This window comes from Opisthorchis viverrini, assembly GCF_000715545.1.
Source record: "Opisthorchis viverrini unplaced genomic scaffold opera_v5_184, whole genome shotgun sequence".
NCBI lineage: Eukaryota > Metazoa > Platyhelminthes > Trematoda > Opisthorchiida > Opisthorchiidae > Opisthorchis > Opisthorchis viverrini.
In genome coordinates this window covers 433,492-455,625 of record NW_008751839.1, presented here as the reverse complement: position 1 = coordinate 455,625, position 22,134 = coordinate 433,492, and the positions used below count along the sequence as shown (strand labels likewise).

General features: G+C 44.7%; 1 protein-coding gene across 1 annotated transcript; it reads right to left on the bottom strand.

Annotated features, from left to right (window-relative positions):
* Positions 1 to 2,995: 2,995 nt before the first annotated feature.
* Positions 2,996 to 13,876, bottom strand: T265_07715 (hypothetical protein; the record flags this gene model as incomplete). Its single annotated transcript, XM_009173311.1, has 4 exons — positions 2,996 to 3,478; positions 4,896 to 5,032; positions 6,651 to 6,808; positions 13,773 to 13,876. 4 exons carry the CDS (start codon positions 13,874 to 13,876, stop codon positions 2,996 to 2,998), a joined length of 882 nt encoding a protein of 293 aa, XP_009171575.1.
* Positions 13,877 to 22,134: the final 8,258 nt, after the last annotated feature.

Genomic DNA, 22,134 nt, shown 5'->3' with positions numbered 1-22,134 from the left:
TAATTTTCGTATACCTAAAAGTACTGTAAATTTGGCCGTGTTCCCGGTGAGAGGCAGGCGCGCACATCAGGCCTCACTGATTGCCGAATTCTATCTAAACTGGCATCGCTTCGCATCTAGGGTCAGTTCTTTAAAATCGATGGAAACATTAGTGAGCAGTGGAGGTGGGTATATCGTACGTCCTTTCCGAAAGTTGAATTGCGGGATTGTGGAAAGAAGGCAATCATTCTAATCCACTTCTTGGTAGAAGCCAGTTCTTAACCCGATTTCCTAAAACGGAAACTTCGATTTTCCACCCTATCAATCTCATCCTAGGTTGTTCAAATGGATGATGGAGTTGAGCAAACTTAACAAATTTCGCTAACGCTAGGTGACAGAAACCATGTCAACAAACATGCTGCTTCACATGTTCCATCAACCAGGCAACGGTTTTTGACCTGACCATTCATCTTACTTTTTCATATTTGAGTTCTGTTCTACATGTTGAGACTCGCGAGCACGCAGTTGAGATGTCAGAGCTTCCCTAGATAGAGCCATGACGACCGGGTTAGTAATACTGTGACCACAGGACTTAGTGGACGTTCTTTCCGTGATCTCTGCTTCGATGAAGCCATGGTGTCCTGGAAAAAATCGTTCAGCCGTAACACCCTTCCAGTGCCTAGCTGCCATGCCACCCAAAGAAAGCACGAGGGCTGGGATACTGTCAGGTTGCCCAGACCAAGACAGGGAAGTCGAGAGGCAGAAGTCCAGTCCGAACCACGGACCCTCCGGTCAGTAAGTTCTCGCTCTAACCACTTGAGCCATCTCACCCGCTACAACCTGAGAAGGACAGAAATTTTAATTATGTCATGATGACTAGTTTCTTCGCTATAGGAATCACCCTTCTTGGACGCAGCGTCAGTTTATGGAGTATTCCTTGTGATGCCAGCCATGCGGATGTATTCGGTAACACCATGCGCCCTTGGGTCGAGCATGATGTTCCATGGGTGTCGAAGCGTGAGAGCTTCCGTAAGTCAATGAAGTGTGACACTCTGGTTTCAGCTCAAGGGGCTCTTGTGATGGAAAAAAGAGTGCAGGGAGGTTCCAGTAGCTGTAAAACTATTTGACACTGGACCAGATGCAAACATGACTTCGGCGTTTTCTCTGGCAATTACTTTTGTTATTCCTGTCTCAGGGTTGCGTTTGCCTCGAGGGATTTAAAATCGGACCACTTCGCTGACCTTCGTGATCCATTGTATTTTGGAAAGTTGGGGCATATGTGTTGGTTGCTACCCCTCTCAAGGAGACCACTCCTGGAAAGTTTTTTCAGGGAGCCTATCATATGCGAACGTGTGCTTGAAAGTTTTAAGCAACTCAGATAATCAGAATGGAAGGCAGGGCAGTTAAGATAAAACACGAAAGACAACCGGGAGCTGATGACTACGAAAAAGGTAGGTTTGAGGTGGGATATATTTTAGTGGAACATTTAGCCATCGTCAAATCGGTTGCGTGGTGGAGCATGTTAAGATTTCAATGTATTCAAGCCAATTTGATAGTGCTCGACGGAGAAATAATAACTTAGGCCTTCGTACCGGTCGATTGGTACAGTCAGTGTTCCGCCATATCCGTTTTCTATTTGTTGATGCTCTGTAGAAACGTTCAGGACGTTACCTGGAGAAGAGTCGTCCAGGAATCGAGCGGAATCGTTCAGCTGTAACATCCTTCCGGTGCCTAGCTGCCGTGCCACCCGAAGGAAGCACGAGGGCTGGGATAGTGCCAGGTTGCTCAAGCCTAGACAGGGGAAGTCGAGAGGCAGAGGTCGGGTTCGAACCACGGACCTTCTGGTCAGCGAATTTGCGCTCTAAACGTGTGAGCCATCTCGCCTCCACGTCTGCATGCAACAGTCACTGATGTTACGTAGACACCAAGATGCGAGAAAGAGACATTCATCGTTCATCTCCGAGAGGCAAACTAGACGCCAAATAAAGTTTGGGTCTAAACATTATAACAGCCTGTACTCTCGACTCGGGTGGCTCACGGAAGAGGTCTTACCTTCAAGAAAGGTCCGTGAGCTTAGGATGAACGGCACAGTTGAAGAAATACGGCCCCTTAAGTTCCGAATTTCAACAGAAGAAAGTGAACCTTGTTCCTGTTTTTGAAACAAATTGGCATATGCTAGTCATCCACTCCCATAGGCTTTGTTGTACCCTATTGCTTCTCATAAAATGTCAAGCAATTTCTACATATTCTCCGTGCACATATCAGAAGTTAGTCCATTCTGAAGCTTTTCCACGTTCGACCACACGGGTCCTTCGCCTTCTACGGGTGTCGGGAAAAACATCATTCCATCAGTCTCATATTATTTGCTTGTGAGGTCATCCACTGTGGCGTCGAATTTTCAATCACTTTATGTTTTATGGTCAAATCATACACACGAATCATATACCCGAAAAAATCACAAATACAGGGTGTCTTATAATCGACGCAAAAAATAATACCCATGTTAAAACTTCAGCTCCAATTCAAACATTTACCATTTCTCATGTGGACATACATGCATCGTGGAGGTTTACTGTAAACAAACTGGCATTACAAAAAATGTAACAAGCTGGAGGCGGTATGAGATGTGTGACACAGGATGTTAGACTTCTTCAAACGTCACTCGTGCATACTCTTCTTCAATTCTTGCTCCTAACTCCACGACATTCTTCGGTTTATTTTCACGACATATGCGAGCTTTGATCATTCCCCAAAACCAATAATTCAGAGATGTGAGATCGGGTGACGTTGCCGGCCAAAAGTTTGGAAATCCACGGGCAATGACTCTCTCATCATAAAATTGCCCTCAGAAGTAAGTTCTCACTTGGTTTGAGTAGCTGGGTGGAGCGCCATCCTGTTGAAAGACGTTTGATAACTTCTTGTGCTGCTTGACTTGCGGGATAACATGCGTCTGTCCACACACGGAGATGAGGGGAATGGAGATTATGGGTGAGTACTCGTGAGGAGCTTCATGGGACTATATCGCGCAATTGTGCTTGTTGATTATGTCATCCACAGAAAAATTTGCTTCATCGCTCCATAAAATGTTGGGAACGATTTCTTCATTGTCCAGCAGCCAGTTAGCGAACGTGACATGGTGCTCCTTGTCTTCTTCCGTGATGTTTTGTAATAAAGTGAAATGATACGGGTGGAGATGATGGTGGCGTCTCATAATACGATGCACTTTGGCGCGGGGAATGCCGGTCAACTGAGACGCCTCAGCTATTGACGAAGATGCCATGGTGCTCTGGGACTGAAGTTGCTCGACGGCATTCTGTACAATGGGTGCTCTTTCATCACTCAGAGACTTTCTCCCTATGCCAGGAAAATCCAATACGGATCCAGTGGACTCAAATTTCGCAATCAAGCGTGTAATGGTCGACACGGTGAAAGGATCTTTGATGAGACCATGTTTGGTTTTGTAACCATGAAGTGCAGTGGTGGCGCTTTCACCAAGGGGCTAATGGAGTTTCACAATTTCAATGCGCCTACTGACATCCATTGTAGACAGAAAAATATGCAAACAGTTGCACACAAAACCTCCTCTATGTGGCTACTAACAATGGAAGACTTCCTCATCCTTCCTCTGATTGCCTACGTTTACTCACCCAATTAAATTTTGCGTCTATTATGAGACACCCTGTACATGGTTGTACATGGGCTGAGATATTTCTAGGACGCCCTTTTAGGGTCCGCAACCAATGCCCTTGGCTTAAAAGCCTGACCACAAGACAGCCATGTTCGGCGAGGAATTCAAGTGCATTGCCATCTTTATAAAATGCCGTCACAAATGATCCCGCCCCAATCTGGAGGGCCAGGAGACTGTGTTAAACAGACCCTTAACCATTGACCAAACTGGTATGAGAGACTGAGTGTCTCACGGACATCAACCAGTATAGCTCAATGGGTCACGACCGCACACAAACCGTCACACTACGCTATGGTCCAGTCTCTTCGTGAGTCTCCTCCCGGATAGCTAACACCAAACATTGTGGTTGGATTGTGTGGTATATCCGGACGGGGAAAAACTGTGCGCTAACTTGCGAACAGTCATCTGAGCGATATATCTCCTAAAATTACCAACGCAAGCAACCACTTATGACCTTGGAAGTCCTGTGCGCAGGTTAATTGATCAAACGAACATTGTTCACATGCTTCATCGGAATGCAAGAGCACTGATCAGCAAATCATTTGTTTGTACAGTCCAGAATATCAGTAGGGATTGCGCAAAGTGTTTCTGAACACACACACACACACACACATCCGGCGTGTAAGGGGAGAACAACGCCTTCATCGTGCAGAGTATTCTAGATCAAACTGTGTATGGCAGTTTTGTGTGGGCTACGGTCATCGCTGTGTTGTTATTCATTCACTGTCCAGTGTCAAGAGTGATCTGATATTTCGTATAATCTCTGTAGTCAACGAAGACGGAATGTGCTCCGATACCCGCTTGGACAACATCCTCGTCGTTCTGCTCATGTAGCTTGCCCCACAGCAACAATACTATTGGTATACAGCTATGAACAGGCGAGGAGTGAAAATGGAGCACTGTTGATGGACTGGAATTTGACTATTTGAACGAAAGATACTCGAAATGGTCTAGGATATTGTGTCTGACCCGACATTCTTGTGAATATACTGGCCACATCACATTTCGTGGCCTCCACAGTGCTGATCCATTTTGTCAGCATGGGTATTTTTTAGACGCTAATAAGTTGAGTCCTTTATCGGTGGTACACAGACAAACGTTCTCTTCACGTTGTTCGGCAGTTTGGATGATGTCCGCACACTCAATACTGATGAAAACACACTCGACCTTGTAATCGGTGGGCAAGGAAGGGAGGCGAGATGGCTCAGTTGTTGGAGTGCGAATTTACTATCCGGAAAGTCCGTTGTTCGGATCGGACCTCTACCTCTCGACTTCCCCTGTCTAGGCTTGGACAACCTGGCAGTATCCCAGCCCTTGTGCTTTCTTCTGGTGGCGTGACAGTTAAGCACCGAAAGGATGCCACAGCTGAACGATTTAGGCAACGAAGAGATACCGTTATACAGTTGTGGTGTGCTCACAAAGGTGTTTTCCATCAGGTTATCCGGAGGAAATCAATCCTGACCACTTAATCAGAGCAGATAAGCCGCTATCGTTAATCCTCTGCAAAGTGCGTTTGGTCGAGTGAGACCAAACAGTGAAGAAGATCCATGGCACTCCAGTTACGGGTTGCACTACAGTGCTACAAAACAAGCACCAAGAAAAGTTGATTTGATACAAGCGGAAAAAGATATTCAAGCCAGAAGTTAGGTTGGTGATATATACTGAAGACGATTGAACTTGCCAACTGGGGCCTATATGTGCCAGCTGGTTCACTTTGAAGACCCAGTTCAGGAAGTTTAACCGATCCGGAAGCACTGGTCAATTATCCGTTTAGGGTGAACAATCGTTCTCTCGTTATCAGTAACCCCCAAAAAAGAATGTGTTACGGAGAAATTAACTCGATTTGCACCAGCAAAACTCCTGAATTGGAAAGTAATTTAGGACGCTACAGCCCGTGATCACTAAGACGAGGTAATCATCTGCAATGGATTAGAATAAACTTCAAGGGCGGCTGAACACAAAACTACGTCAGTTTCAAGGCCAACGGAACACCCCGAGGCATTGGTTCCTGCGCGCGCTAGCGATTCGTTAAAATCGTAAGACCATTCATGTTTTCCAGTAGAACAAAATACAAACAATTTCTGATCAGTAGAGAAACCCGGTGTTTATGTGGAATCGTCCTTTAAATGACTGAATTGAAATCAACAAATAGTGGAAAATTGGCGCAACTCGAGGATAACAACCCTTCAGGTTGCGTGTCTGAGGGAGCTATCTGAGTGATTTAGGAGCTTGATGCAATTTATTCTGTCACGTTGATAGTCTAGTTACTTGAGTGGGGAAGCCTCAAGGAAGAAGACAAAGGACAATAGATGATGATGCGCTATATTGCAGCCGAACCAATGGAAGAAAGAGCGCTGTGGCTCATTTGGTTACAACAGAAAGAAAATGAAATCTCAGTGAACTCTTACAGAGGGTAGGATTGTTCGTTGGGATCTGACCGTCCTAACAAGATGGTCGTTGGTTTGTTCGCTGAGCTGGGCAATTGCATTGCATTGCCCAACTCAGTGAACGAATCAACGAACATCTTTGATAGCCGGTCAGTTCAGCCTAAACACACCATGAGTCGCTACATGGTAATTTTGCTGGACATATGGATGTCCTAACTCCCTAGAACAGCGGAGAAAAATGTACCTTTGACAACCGATTCAATAAACCATGATGAAACCTCCTACCGTAGAGATTCGATACCACAAACTTGCTTGGAAGTACACTAAAGGCCCGATTTCCGAATGTGAACGTTTGAGAAATTAACTGCCATACGGAAACATTCATTAGGGATTTTTCCTTTTAATATACTGGACATAGAACGGAATACCGTTATCATGCAGAGTGAATTAGTGGAAGATGGACAAGTCTATCTGTCATCAGTTGACCTTCGTCAGTGTTGTGCCCTGTGTTTGCAAATGAGTGTAGTTCGCAAATTTCGTGCAATTTAGTTTCAGGTAGAACGTAAGGTTGATGGAAACTCGGGGACTGCACCTACCTGGTGAGCCCCAAGAAGGGCGAAACCGGTCGTCGTGGGCTGTCGAAGAATTTTCAGCAACCTCATGAGTAGTGCAATACGAATATACGTGTATCGCGATATTTCGAATATCGTAACAACTGACACATGAGGCGGCCTGGTGCAGCACATTCAGTTGCCTGGAGATATCACAAAGGAGGAATTCAGCTGGGTTCCAGGCGAGTCTCGCAGAACTTAATTTGTTTGCAAACGAGTGTATTCCGCTAATTCACATTCAATTGTAGGTGGTTGGCCGTTCGCTGTTGCGCAAGCGGGTGTGGTCACTGACTGATGCACCGCGTTGATTGGCCCCACTCGTGATTCACTGTCGGAACAAACATCAATACCTGCCGTGTTTACGTGCTTTTGACCTTGCTGTGATCAGCTGATAAATGGCAGTTGTGTTATTTTCTATGCACAAGAAGTCGTTGCTCAAGGGGGCAGTCAACACGTGTGACCGCTTGATGTGGATCTCGTGATTGGAAGATGAGCGGTGCTATATCCTGTCTAAATGCGAGCTAATCACACTGCTGGTCAGCCACTCGTGGCTGAACAGTTAAGTGTTCAAACTACTAACCAGGATGTCGCGGGTTCGAGACACTCCGGAATTTCGTGAGATGCGCACTGCTGATGAATCTCAAAACGAATGAAACATCTGCACAGTGCTTCTCGGCTTTTCAGCATAGATTGGTTTCACTTATTGGACGAAATCTCACAAAAATCCCAAATCTCCTCACACTACCAACAACATAATAGACAATTTAGCCGAGAAATCAGGGTGCACACAACATGACGGATGTCGAGCACTTTCAGAGTACATTGTCGCTACTACCGATTTTTTGACAGGGTACTGCTCACTTTTCACTACCGTGGAGTGAACACAAACTTTTCGTGGACATCTTCTACCGGTCGGGCTGTATTTATTTCGTGTCGTGACCTCGCATGCACTCATGCATCGGTGTAGTTGCATTAATGACATTGCTGGCACCAAAAAGCAGTGTTTTCCCAATAAATAACTGGTAGTTCCATCCTCCCCTAACAACCAATGGTTTATTTGTGAGTATGGGATACCAAAAGCACGAAAAACACTTTGAAACTTGTGTGACCAGACTGCTGTCCTGGAAGCGCAATCTTTGGCAATACCCTTTTGTGTGCAACCCCAGGATTTGCTTAAGTTTATGGGTATTCACTCACCGACGCGTCACAAGTTGCTACTGTGAGTACTGTGAGTTATGACGAGGAGGTTTACTAAACAGACCTAACATTTATTGTCAAAAATATCACAGTGCTATCACCCAAGGTGGTAGTTGTGTACTGCAATCTTGCCTTGAAATGACGCGAATATCTGATATCACTGCCCGGCACGTCGTTCATTGCATGCGTGAGACAATACATTATTTGAGTGCTTTCAGCCACTAGGGACAATTCCTTTTTGTATTTCGTGATAAGTCAGCGAGACGGAGAGTTCCAACAAGTCCCTTCACTAGACATATTAGAAATGTGAGATAACCACCGTATTTTGGGGGTATATTTTCAACTCTATTGAAATAGACCCTTGCAATCGAGAAATACACTCATTTGCAAATCAATTCGGTTTTCATGAGAGACTGTCGAAGAGCTTTCAGCAACCTTGTGAGTAGTTTCCTCCACGAAAATATACTGCGATATCTCGAATATCGTACCAACTGAAACATGAGGCGGCCTGTGTGCAGCACATTCAGTTGTAGAATGTCATAAACTAGAGATTCAGTTGAGTCTCTTGTTAAAACCAAATTGATTTGCAAGTGAGTGTATTTCTCGAAAACAGTCCAATTTGGGTTCGAGTAGAACATAAGGTTAACGTAAAACTCGAGGACTGTGCCTACCTGACGAGCCCCAAGAAGAGCGAAACCGGTCGTGGGCTGTCGAGGAGTTTTCAGCAACCTTGTGAGTAGCTTTCTTTATGAAAATATACCCTTGGAATGTTATACATCTTCATTGTTAGTGCTTTTGGTCTACATCAGGACCAGCAATTGTTTAGAGTTTTGTGACTGTGATGTCAATTGATACGCGCTGCATTGTGATTCACTGCAACCGGATTGGGCTGCAAAGGGGGAAATATCTGGTCCCACCGGTGTAAAGGTGATACTACTGATGGGGAAGCACGCGAGTAGTATGTGTTGTTCGTGGAATTTCGCTTTGCGTCTTTTGAAAAGAGGAGATCTGTTGCGGAATTCGTGGGGTCACCTCGTAACATTTGCTTGGATTTGAGCGAGGAATGATTGGAGTCAATGAACCTCCAGGAAAGTTCAAGAAGGCGCATTCGGGAGAAGATGGGTGTCCAGTTTTTGTAAATAAGATGCAAATTAGAGTTTCGCTTCTCTGTTCAGTGGCCTGTAACCGTTCAGTTGGTATTTCCTAATAAATAACTCCGCAGCGAAAGCCTTCTTCCTTTCACCGGTACTACCGTTGTGACGGTGTTTATACATTATACCATCGACAACTGTCGATCAATTAGAATTCGAACTCGTAGTACACGCACGTCGCGCACTCCAACGCCACTGGCTAACATGCCGTTGAATGTGTGGACGTTAGGGGTACCGTGATGAGTTCATAATCCTTGAGCCGAAATGTCCCAAAAAACGCCGTCAGAAGACACGGATTCACTTGGAGTGAAGAGGGTTGCACCGCGTTCAACAGGGAAGACCGTGTAGGTCAATGATCTGACAGATGCTCCGGGACTGAGACCGAACGGACAAAATACTACTGTCTCCACTATTTTTCCAGAATACAACAGCTCATGTGTATCCAATCCAGGTTACAATATGAAAGAGAATTTTTAAGTGAGTATCGGAAAAAAACCATCTCGTGAATTTCAATCTGCGTAATTTTTGATATCCAATCGTTGCGTATTATTATCGCTTCCGTTGCTGTTCAACAGTTTTTACCGAAACTCGGGTCGTTTACGGTGGCGCGGTTTTCAGGAAAACCTATCGCGTTCAGAGTTGTCAATAAGCCATTTAAAAAACGCGTGATGTTACCCAGAAGTTTACTTCTGGGTTTTGAGGTTTATTTACTGTACTAGATAAGATGTGAACATATCAGGCCTTACTGATTTGCGATTTCCGAATCACGATGATTCTGGAACACAATCTCCTTGAATATTCCTAGAGGTACGTGAGATTGGCACTGTTGTCGATTCCCCGAAAGGACTGTGCGGTGCTTTCTGGTGTGGAGTGTCTTCAGTTGCGGAACGAACACCCGAATTTGATTTCTCTGGACGGATCCCCTGACAAATGGATTTGGCAATGGAGCTAGATCGCCGCTGATAATGAGAAAATCTTCATAAGTAGACGTATGGAAGTGTAGCAGAGTAGATATATTTCCTTCCAGAAATCTTGCACTCTTTGGAGTGCACAAGTAACTTTTATATTTGTCCAGACGTATGTCCACGATCACATGTGTGCATGCTTCACACCTTCCCTTCACTCTAGACGAGGCCACCTTTTAGAGGCATGGAGCTAGGACAGTCTCAAGCGTACAGGAGTCGAGGTTGAGTTCGAACCACGGAATTTTCTGTCGACAAGTTTGCGCACATACCGTTGAGCTACCTCGAAGTTTATGACGGCTAATTCGTGCTTCTTTATCAAGGCCAAGCCTACGCTTGGACAAAGATGGCACAACATATGACCGTCAATCCATATATATTATTCCTACCAACAATTTTTAGACAGTTTTATATTCAAACGCCTATCTTACTGTCTTCAAATGGAGCATCATCGCCGAAACTCACGAGAATCTATCTGACATGGATTTTGCACCTGTGTGCAGAACGGTTCCATTCGTATGAGACTGTGTTGACATATTTACTTTTACCGTTCGCTGTACGTACCTTGTTTGTACGTGGTTACTTTTGGTTTTGTTTATACGTTCATTTGTTGTCTGAACACAAATCTCTGTGCGCCGCGCGTACTCGGTATACGACCACGTTCACTTCATCCTTGGTTTTGATTTTTACTTTTACGTTCGCTGTACGTACCTTGTTTGTACGTGGTTACTTTTGGTTTTGTTTATACGTTCATTTGTTGTCTGAACACAAATCTCTGTGCGCCGCGCGTACTCGGTATACGACCACGTTCACTTCATCCTTGGTTTTGATTTTCGATGTAAGAGGACTGAGATTAGAAACTAGGTCACATGACCGGACCATGTATTGCTGGCTGCTTAAAGCTCCTGAGTTGGGTAGGATTTCATACTCGTCTCTGTTTCGCTAAACTTAGCTACCGTTGGAAGGAAGGAGGCCTTCGCTGTGGAGTTACTTATTGGGAAACACCAACTGAACAGTTATAAACTATTGGACAGGAGAGCAACTCTCTCATATGCATCTTGTTTGTAAAAACTGAATATTCGTCTTCTCGAATGCATCTTCCTGAACTAATCTGGATCCTCGTTGACTATCACTCAAATGTAGACGAATGCTACAAAGCAATTCCACAAATTCCGTAATAAATCTCAATAGATTCGAGGCAGATTTATGGGAAACCACATACTACTCGCATACATCATCAGTAGTATCCACCGTACCAGCGTTATCAAGCGCCCTTCTGTGTGGTGTGGACGGTGTGGATAGCCGGATTTCATCCAAGAGTACAACAGCCTAATATCCCGGACATGTGGCGCCTGGTGCGAGCTCAAAGACTGCGTTAGATGTGATTTAATCATTCTCCACACTCCAGAAAGAAGTCCACTTACTTTTTCAACCTAGCTAGTTCCGGTATGAATGGTTGTTTCTCCTACCGAATCAGGACAAGCTTTGATAGAAAGTTTTAGCTCATCCTGTATCCTTTGATGCGCGTGCTGGATCGTTACGGAACTAGTCAGCACGTTGTGACTCAAGGATCCGTAGTGAATCAGACCTGGAACACTTAATCCAATAGTGTGATGAGTGTGCATGCGAACGCCCTTCAGCTTGAGAAGGAGGGGATAATGAGGGATAGTTGCAGAGGTTTACTTCATCTCAGTACACGTCGTACGATGACCAAAACCAGGTAAAAAAACATGAATGGCTGGCGATAATGAAAGACCCACAGATCTGTGTCACCAGTCTCGAGCAAGATCCTCGGAGGGTGGACCGAATCAGCACCTAACGAGAGTTATGAGTTCTCAGTTTCATCCCTCTATGACACAAGTTAGCGATAGCTCCCTTGGTATCAGTTTGACTTGCAAAATTCGTTTATCAATAAGCGATCAATGGATCACATGATATGGGGAAAACCTAATGGAGTGTGCAGTCTGGAAAAGAGATGAGCCAGTTTGATTGGTTGACGATTGACAGTGTCTATAAGCCCTAAGCTCAAGATGGTGCGCATGGATAAGCTAGGAAAAACGGTGGGTTGTATAAAGTGCGAAGTGCATGATGTCTAGAGTAAATGTGGGGTGAAAACATTACTAGGAGTTCGTATGGAACCTCTGTTTATTTAGATATCAGTTTGGTGGTAGAAAGCTTTCAGTCGGGAGAGGCAGCTGGGACCAAACACAATGATTCTTTAGTAATATGTAATCAATTTTGTTACATCGGAAGAGTAAATCATGTTCNTCTAGACTCGCCATTTAGGCCTCTAAACTGGTATACTTTGTGAAGTTGCTATAATTAATTCAAAGTCGAATTACCGAATATTTGGTGGAATCGCGTAGGTAAATAGGGCTATAGGTTACTTGGCATGATTTCGATTGGCAAGCATGCAGTCGGTTCCTCAGAGTTCTAAATTTAGAAGGTATATATATCTGCCTTAGTGCCCAATCTGCCACATCTGCCTGCTGTCCCCGTTCTAGTGCCTTGTGCAAGAAAAAGACGGAACACAACAGCTTCATTGCGAACAAGGGTGTGTGAGTGCTCGAGTATGTGTGTGTGAGAGAGAGAAATTAAAACGGTCTTAAGCTATTTTATTGAGGGGCAATGTCTGACCTTGATCCAATGCTGTTTCGCTCTGTCTGACCGTGATACAAGGTTGTCTCGTGTTGCATACTGAGGTGGCGTTGTCTGACCTTGATCCAACGATGTCTCGCGCTGTGTGGTCCAGGAGTTGAGGATTTCGGTAGATTGCGGTATTCTGTGGTTACTTTCAGGAAGCTGGTCTTTCTGATAAGAAAGTGCTTTGGAGTTCTCAGGCCCTGTTATGAACGCTGGCCAGATAAACGACAAAAGAGGGCCTATATCTCATTCGTCGTCAAATTGTGAAGGTTACAAAAGTTGTCAATCGATGTTGACTGTTTTATACTTATACAAATATTCGTTCTCTTTAATATGGAGCATTGAAGCCATTTTCATGTATGAATATCCTCGTGGACTGACTCGACCTATGTCATGCCAACCAAGGAATTGAGATGTGATAATCCATCCCTTTGGATTTGCGATGACGAAATTCCCGAGGGTGTGCTATAGAACTAACCCGGAAAACTCCTGTTAGACAACAGTCACTTTGGCAAAGATCTGCTATCAACTGAATCAGACGGCATCCGTCCACAGGTTTCTTAAACCACAAAATTTCTCAGCCTACACAGACCGCCTCCACTACGGGCGCAAAGTATCACCATCTTTATGAGTGATTGTCGACCAACTGAGCAGGTTTGCGCTCTGCACGTCTAGGTCCAATATACGCCCACGGACAGCTAGTGATAGGTGTCTGTTTGGATGTGTGTGTGCGCGCGTGCAAGTTGCCCCTAAAACTAATGACCTAATCGTTGGCCTTGTAACACAGCTGGAGCGCAATGTAAGTAGAACCATGTATGGTTTCACAGACGTTGGTTAAACGCCTCAGTTCCAGAATTTGCAATTGAGTTAGCGCTAGTTACGTCAGATCAAGCATGCGGCTGCACATGAGAATGGGAGTATAGCTCCATTTAAGGTATTTTTGGGGACTAGCTTTCCAAATGCGTTCCAATTTTTTTGTCCCAGTGGACTGACTCCAAAGAGAGATCACTTAAAAAGGTGACTTGTATGTTCCGGTATCAAATTTAGCTGCTCAGCCATTTGTGTGATTTCGAGAGCGCTATCCGAGGAAAGCACCGTAGTCTCGAGTTTAGCTCTGGTATTGGCTCAAGTGGTTATAGTGCGAATTCACTGACCGGAAGGTCCGCGGTTCGAACCCGACCTCTGCCTCTCGACTTCCCCTGTCTAGGCTTGGGCAACCTGTCAGTATCCCAGCCCTCATGCTTCCTTCGGGTGACATAGCAGCTAGGCAGCAAAAGGATGTTACAGCTGAATGATTATTTTATTTTTTTATCTCTGGCATTGATGGTATCCAATGGTAACCGTGGACCTCATCAGAAGTGTGCAAAAAATACGGCGTGGCTCCACGAGCTTTGGGACCATGTTCCATGACAACCAAAATATAGGATTTGTACGGAAATTTCGTTAGTCTGTTATCAAAGGCAGTTCACACCTCAAAAGAAATAATCATTCCATCTAGGATCACTTGGATCCTTCCCTATGAGTTGCCACTATACTTGCTACTTTCGTTGTCATCTATGCACCTATCCATACACGAAAAATACAGCTCTATACGAGGTATCTGGCTGATGGCGGTTTCAAGTGATTTTGAACAAATTGTCAAATATTCTGCTGTGTCGTGTTTGCCACCGGTCGACTCCATTCTGTGGCTGCATGTCTGAACCCTCCATTGTTCAACCAGGAAACGGTGCCCATGGGACTTCCCTACATGCAGAAATAACTTCTCGGCCTGTGCTGAGGAAGTAGGTCACTAAAAAGGCCAGTCGCATTCAGGTCAACAAATAGGTCACATCTAAGAATTTATCCTCCATTCAAAGAACGGAAATGCAGTTGCGAATCGATAGCCTAGATCTCATTGGATAAGAGTTGCTGTAAGAAGAGAGATCAACATGGAAAATAGCTGATGAATCTTCTGTTTCGCACTTCCTCCTAAAATCCAATTGATTTGAAAGCAAAAAGTACTAAAAGAAACGGCGCGGGCTTTGTAGATTTGTTGAAAATCGTCAGCTTGGCACATTTCTTCGTGGCTTAACAAGTTATCACATGAACTGACTGAGCAACAGTGCGGTCGGTTCGTCCCATTATGCAATATGCTGCTAGGCTCAATAATCACGCTGGTTCATGGAACGTGTCCATCATTTACCACGGGTTTCTTTGAACATACCCAGTCGACGAAGATATTACTTCATTTTATTCAAAGAAAGCACAGTTTCGGCACAAAGTGAGTGCCCCCCCCCACCAAGTGAGCCTAAACCACGCGAACTCCATTGTACTCTCCTATAAGCAGATGAGATAAAACGGCGCTAGTGAAAAACCAACCTCAGCAGATTCTTTTAGCGGGACACTAAAAATGAGCCTATATCTGACAAGAAAACACTGTCTTGTTCGGCATAAAACTCTAAATCCGGCAGAGTTGGGTTTTCGAAATCATTTGTAGCAACAAAAGGCAGGAGCTCGTGGGCTAGTCCTACTGAATGCTATTGATACGTCGATCTAACTCGAATTATTGACGTTTTATAGACAAGTAAGCATCTCCAAAGTATCCACAATTACTTGGTGTAGACACTAGCCACTTGAATTTCAGCCAGGTAAAAAAGCAGGATTTTACGCTATATGTAGCCACGGTCCCACGGAAACTCACAGTGGACAAGAAACTGAGATGGGCTCATGGATTACCAGGACCAAAAGAAAGGCCGAATAAGTTCACCTAAGGTAAACTTAAGGTTTCATATTGGCGTTTTCGTTGCCGGTTAACAATTCGTGTTCCAAACTCTTGAAAGACAAAGTTGAAGGACACCTTCGCCCATTTGAGGAGAGTTCGTTTTATTCTGTCGCCGTTTTCGTACAGCGGCGATGCGTAATTCTCGAACATCAGTGATGATGACCACCATTTATCATGTATAGTGCAAACATTTTCGGTCTTTATACTATGATTGTTCTCTGTGCATCTGCTCGCGTGCAATATTCCTTCAATTGATCGTTTATGTAGGCGGCGTCTCATGTGTCTGCTTGGTGCTTTAAGTGACCTTGACTAACAAAAACCCAGGAAGAAAGGTAGTGTGCTGATGAGGATGGTACCACAAGTTTTTTTGTCATTTGTAATGATGGGCTAGCTGGATCTCCTATATTGACAACGAGTACGACTAAGTACTGTATAGAAAGTAAACCACACTTCATGAAGGAAACTACTCACAAGGTTGCTGAAAACTCGTCGACCTTGTGAGTAGTTTTCTTTATGAAAATATACTGCGATATCTCGAATATCGTACCAACTGAAACATGAGGCGGCCTGTATGCAGCACATCCAGTTGTAGAATATCATGAACGAACGATTCATTCGAGTCTCTCGTGAAAACCAAATTGATTTGCAAATGGGCGTATTTCTCGTATAACACACTTCAGTTTCCTGTATCATCTTGATGGTATCCGGGAGGTAAAATCAAGGGGGTTGCGTTATACAGACCACACATGGCTTTAGCAACGGGTTGTTTTTTTCAAACCTAAAAATGACGGCCTCAAAGGCGAAAGTTTCTCATGTGGTTACTCAAAGTAGGCAGCTTATCATTTCGTTTTCCGCAGCCCTTCGGTTGTCGCTGTACTGTGAGTTAGAAATGTAGGAATAGTCATGCAGCAAATCCCGTGGCCAACAACTCAAAACGAGTGAGTTTACCGTCGTGCAGGGAGCCGCTTGCTTAGGACGTTTGTTAGAGATTGGATGGTAGACTTATGTTACTTAATTTTGACTTCAGTAGACAAAGAAATCTTACGCAAGTCCATTGGATGTGTGCTTGGTGCCCGCGTTTTGTGACAGAACGTAAGTTGAGCTTATTTCTGTCCCACAGGACGTAGCTGCATATGATAGGAGGTTTTGAGTCAGGTGTTAGGAATGGTCAGCAATGAAGGGTGCTCCTCGAAGGTATACGCAGCCAACGTTTGAACACTGTTATCGTTGGAACAGAAACGAATTAAGTATATATCGATTTCCACGTGTGGCAAACGTGAAGGACGTTAGAAATAGTGACGGTAGATGGAGATCTACAACTGATGGCTTCTGAGGTTAATGGTGCTAGAGAAACTGAGCAGCTGGCTGAAAGGACTATCCTGAATCGTCAACGTTTGGTGAGTGAGTATGAAGTCACCTCTCAGCCACAGGCTATATCTCTCAGGCCACCGAATGTAGTTTGTGGGATTCTGAGTGCCCGTTGCATGTAAATCTACAGGTCTGTCGGAGTAAGTTGGTGGGACGGCATTCTGCAGGCTTTGGAGAAGTAAAGCCGGATGTCACAAATCCATCGTCAAAGTCTCTCTTCCGTACATTCTTTTCAATAATCGTTTGGTTAGGCAGATCGCCAGTCTGGAATTCACTTTGCACAGGTAATAACAGACTGCAGTGTTTGCCCACAGCTGATCGGTTACGGCTAACTTCATAACTTTCGATAGGATGTGAATTAGAATGCTTGGCCTGTAATTTACACAGTCAGACTTTTTTCCACTGTTTGGGGATCCAAGAGGTATCACTTATCTTTTGATAATTAATGGTCACTGGTCCCACTAATTAATTCGAGGGAGAAGTAGACATGTTTAGATGTAACGCTGTCAAAGACGTAGTGGTATTTTTCGGGAGGGCAGTAAGTTTACATCCGACAACTTCTTAGGGAGATTACCACCACGGCACAACGCACGACACAGCCTCGCTCCACTGTGTCCCCTAAGAATGCACCGATGATGTAACCTCGATGATGATAGAGCGTTTGGAATCTAACTTCTAAGCTCAGAGGACAAACCAAAGAATATCTACGGAAAGTACGGTGTGGTTGAAGCTTTCCGCCGTGGGAATGCATTCATGTTTAGATGTCGCCACAACAGGTGATTTGGGAGAGATAGAGCTGTATTGCTTGGTCAATGCTCTGGTTATTTTCCTGAGTGCATACGCCAAATCGGTTCTGGACTGTATTACAGGAATATTGGGTTACATCCTTCCAAGGTGCTTGGCGTGCTTTAAATTTGCCTACAGGCGAAACCTGCCAGTTCTCCTTATTTTCTCCGGTAAGGGGGACGTGGTTGTTCTTGAGGCTTTTGTAGCCGCGCCCTAAGGCCTCGCCAGATATCTGTCGTCCCGTCTAGCGGGCTTTTTCTTATTCCCTCTTCTTAGGCATCTTTGTTGGTATGTTGAAACAAGCGATAATATGATTGAAGATGATGAATATGTAGGCATCATGATTTCATCCGTGGAGGTTTCCCAGGCAGGTTTCCTGTTGTATCGTGGCTGGCCGTCTATTGGTTACGCCTGCACTGAACCTGCCAGACTACGCGATAAGGAGAAGGCTGAGAACTCGGGACACGGCTGTATTGTCAGGACAAAACATACAGAGCTTCTGCGTAAATATATAGGATGACTAAATGGCTAAATATAGTCGTCAACTTGTTCTTTCTGTACACCCAATGGCGGTGTTCCGGTCGTGAGCTATTTCAGTCCCACTACACTGGTCTTATGTTGTTGAGCCGTGTTTGGTGAGCTTCGCCAACCCACCTGCTTTCCGAACGTGTCGTACCGATGGTGGCCTTGGATATACGTCACTCTCTGCACTTGTACTTTTTACATGTCTGGGCGCATCCTGACATTTCCCGATCAGTCGTTCTTGCTAAACCCTGCAGAGTAGTAGTTGGGTACGGAATGTAGGAGAGCTACATCTTTCTACATCAGTTACAGCCGAGAATGATGATTAGATGATCATTGCGCCTCAAGAGTGATGTGTAGTTGATAGCCGTGACCAGTAAGTGTTTGTTTGCCAGAATGAGACTGAGGAGTAAAAGGAAATGTCCCTGAAGGGCACCGCGTGCATGCGCACAAGAGATGTTAAAGTTCCTCTTGGGAATTTGCAAATGATAGGAACATGTCGATTAGGAGAAACTTTGATTTAGTTCCCATCTGAGAAGCAGGAACTATTAGAGGGACGCTAAATAACTAAAATCAAACAGCACTGTATCTATTAAATGAAAGGTTGCAGAACAACGTATCTTTAGCCAGAAGAATTTCAAACTTTTGGAAGGGTCTTTTTGGAGGTCCTTTTGGAGGGGTCTGCACCTGAGCTTCTCAGCCGTCTTGCCTGTTTCTTGAAAGAACTTGGAGGGGCTACTAGGTGCAGAGTATGTACACTGGGTTTCTGTTATAGTGACTAGATTCCGGCGGGTTTGCTGCTGGTGGCTGAAAAGTTCAGCATACTGTATTGTCTTTGGGCGTAGCTGCAATGAGAGGACCTAAAGTTGGGTAATTCCTGAGCCAGTGGGTTTTTCGGACACACCGATTGAGGAGACCTGTCCGGCATTTGTTCTGATTTGGGTCCGTTGCTGTTCGGAGGCAAGCCGTCCCTAATAACCGAACATCACACCATTTGTACGGATGTGTCACGTGCAGGACACGGACCAAGCGAGGGCATGCCCTGATTGGTCAGAATGCCAGCCAATCCGGATCGAGCATCTCTGACTTGACGCTTCTCGTCCCCTCACGGAGATTCTGGCACGACCTTGTGGAACACTCTGTGACTACCATATAAATACAGTCGTAATAGTTTTCCGTTGTCTCCATAAAGGGCTGTGTAGAGCTGCCGTGCCTTTATGATATACCATAGAGTGCGGAGCAGGAATCCAAGAGACCGACACCGAGTTGCACGATTGTCCACCAAGTCACAACAGTTGCAAGTTGCCTTGTCTCACTGAGTGGCCCAATCTGAAGTGCTATGAGTGCTTCTTGTGAATCGACGCTACTGAGGCAGAAAGCTTTCGTTGGTGTGAAGTAGGATATCAACATGTAGTTGCTCATCAGATGTCGAGGACCTGGATGACCCTCTGAGAGGAAACCATGGGGATATTCAGAACGCGTTACTCATGGAAACCCTCTTGGGTTTGCAAAAGTGGCCCCGTGAACCTCTCCTTCATACTTTTTAGCGGTGGGTAAGACTACAGCTGGTTCCCCTATGCCATACAGGCCGGCTTGGAATGAGTGGGTCGAACGAAGTGGTAGATGGTTAGACAGTATCGGTGTTATGATGTTGGGTTTGTAAATCCAGTGCTGACGGCAGGGTTTCCGGGATTTTGGCGACCCTAGTCACCTAGCTGGTGAAGCGAATTACGCATTTGTCCGAGCTCATTTCTTAGAGTGCTCAACTGTTTCTAATAGTCCGATTAAACAATTAAATCCTTTTACAAGAGGACACTGTAGGTTCGTAGAATAAAATCAGGGTTTAGCGAATATACACTTATTTGCAAACCAATTTGGTTTTTTGAGAGACTCACCTGGAACCCAGCTGAATCTCTCGTTTGTGATGTTCTCAGGCAACTGAATGTGCTGCACCAGGCCGCCTCATGTTTCAGTCGCTACTATATTTGAAATATCGCGAGACAGGTATATTAGTAAGGCACAAACGAGAGATTCAGCTGGGTTTCAGGTGAGTCAGTCGCAAAACCAAGCTAATTTGCAGATGAGTTAATTGGGCTAATTTCATGCAAGTTGGTTTCAAGTAGAACATCAGGTTGGCGGGAACTCGGGGGCTGCGCCCCAAAAAGGGCGAAACCTGTCGTGGGTTGTCGACGGATTTTCAGCAACCTTATGAGTAGTACATTACAAAATCAGGGTTTATTTATGTTTCTGGAGTGTAAGTGGAGATCCGTTGTGTCGAGGATGATTCGGACTGAATGCTACCGATTAACACAGTGTAAACGTTCGGCTCCGATTTGACTGTTTTTTGGGAAGCAAGAATGCATTTTGGCTTCAGCCGGTCGGTGATGCTCGGTTCAGTAGGTTACAGTGTTTGAATGGAATGTTCTTCATTTTCGACGACCTGCTCACTGGATCCTTCGGGGCCCCGTCTTTAAGATGGACGTCAGTCGCGTCTGTGATGTTACATCCCGTGTTGGTCACTCCTTGGCTAACGAATTCCAAACCTTGAGTTTCTTCTTTCCTAGAAGAGTTGGAACACACGCACAAAGCCATTTCGTACTCATTTGGAGTTAACGAATCCTGCCAACCAAGATAGATAGAAAACTCAGTGAACAAACCGATAAGCCTAAGAAGACCAACATTTCAGGCGTAATTCTAAGGCGACCAATTATTTGTTTCCGGCCTTGTCGAAAATACGATCACTCAAGTCTGAATTTGATTGCCTTGAATGTTTTCATAACGAACATGTGGAAAGGTGCATCCCACAGCTGGGCGCTCATAGTTAGAGGAAACGCTGATCACCTCCTCAGACAATAACTTTTCAACGACTCTGAAAATTAGCTTCTCCGTCTGGTAAACAGACCAATTTAAGTCATAGAGTGAAACTTATAGAGGTCAAGGTCAGAGGACACTAGCAATGATCGATGAATGTTAGTAGGATAGACCGAGTTGAAAACTCTGGTAATCGCCTACCGGTCGGAATATGCGATAGCAAACGATGAAAAGAACCGCCCAACCAAACAACCAATCACAATCAAAGTTCAGCCTGGTTTAGTTAGACATGTATGAGGATATATGCATCAATAGTCAGAGCGCAAAAATTGACACATAACTGCGCACTGAGGATGTCATCTCGGTTGATGATATCAATAGAATCTTACCCGTTTGGTGTGGAACAGTGTAACGGTTTGGACGAAAGCCTGCTTGTTACCGAAAGAGTGGAATTTCTCGCCTGCAAAATAAACAGTTTTTTTTAAATAACTGCATAACTGTTTTCCGTTTGTTCCTGCGAACACTGTACATCTTATTGTTTAACCAACAAGGTGTTGCCCCTTGGATAAGATTAGCTCACTTGTTAAGTGAATTTATTCAATGCGAGCATCGTTCAAGCGGTCAAAAATTAGCGGAATACATTGTTCATACTAATTAGGTAAGCAAGATTCTATTCTCTTCTCTTCGCGTAACTCACAACGTGCCATCACTGGTCTCACTGGTCCCAGTGTATGATGCTGTTCTGTTCTTAATTTCGATTTCCGATGCCAGATCGCTTCGGACAACTAGTTTATCGATTATTGCAGGGAGTGAGGTGGCTTAGTGGTTGGAGCTCGAATTTACTGACCGGAAGGTTCTTCGTTCGAACCTGGCGTCTGCATCTCGACTTCCCCTGTCTAGGCTTTGACAACCTGGCAGTATCCCAGCCCTCGTGCATCCTTTGGTGGCGTGGCAGCTAAGCACCGAAAGGGTGATACAGCTGAATAATTGTTGCATAGTTAGTACCCACGCCACCAGAGGTCCACAAACCTTCATAATTCCCAAAATAATGTCCCTCTTTTCCAATTTGCACATGGGTTAATTCTTGACTGAAGCAGACTTAAGTTTGGTTTCTTCTGTAGGTTGATAGACCGGTGTATTTACCTGGTAAACACAAAAATGACCAGTCCACTTGTTTTGACCCCCCGATGATTCAAGGGATGATATGTGACACTACACTTGGTATTGCAGTTTTGTTTGTTTTACTCAATAGCGGGGCCGATTTCAGG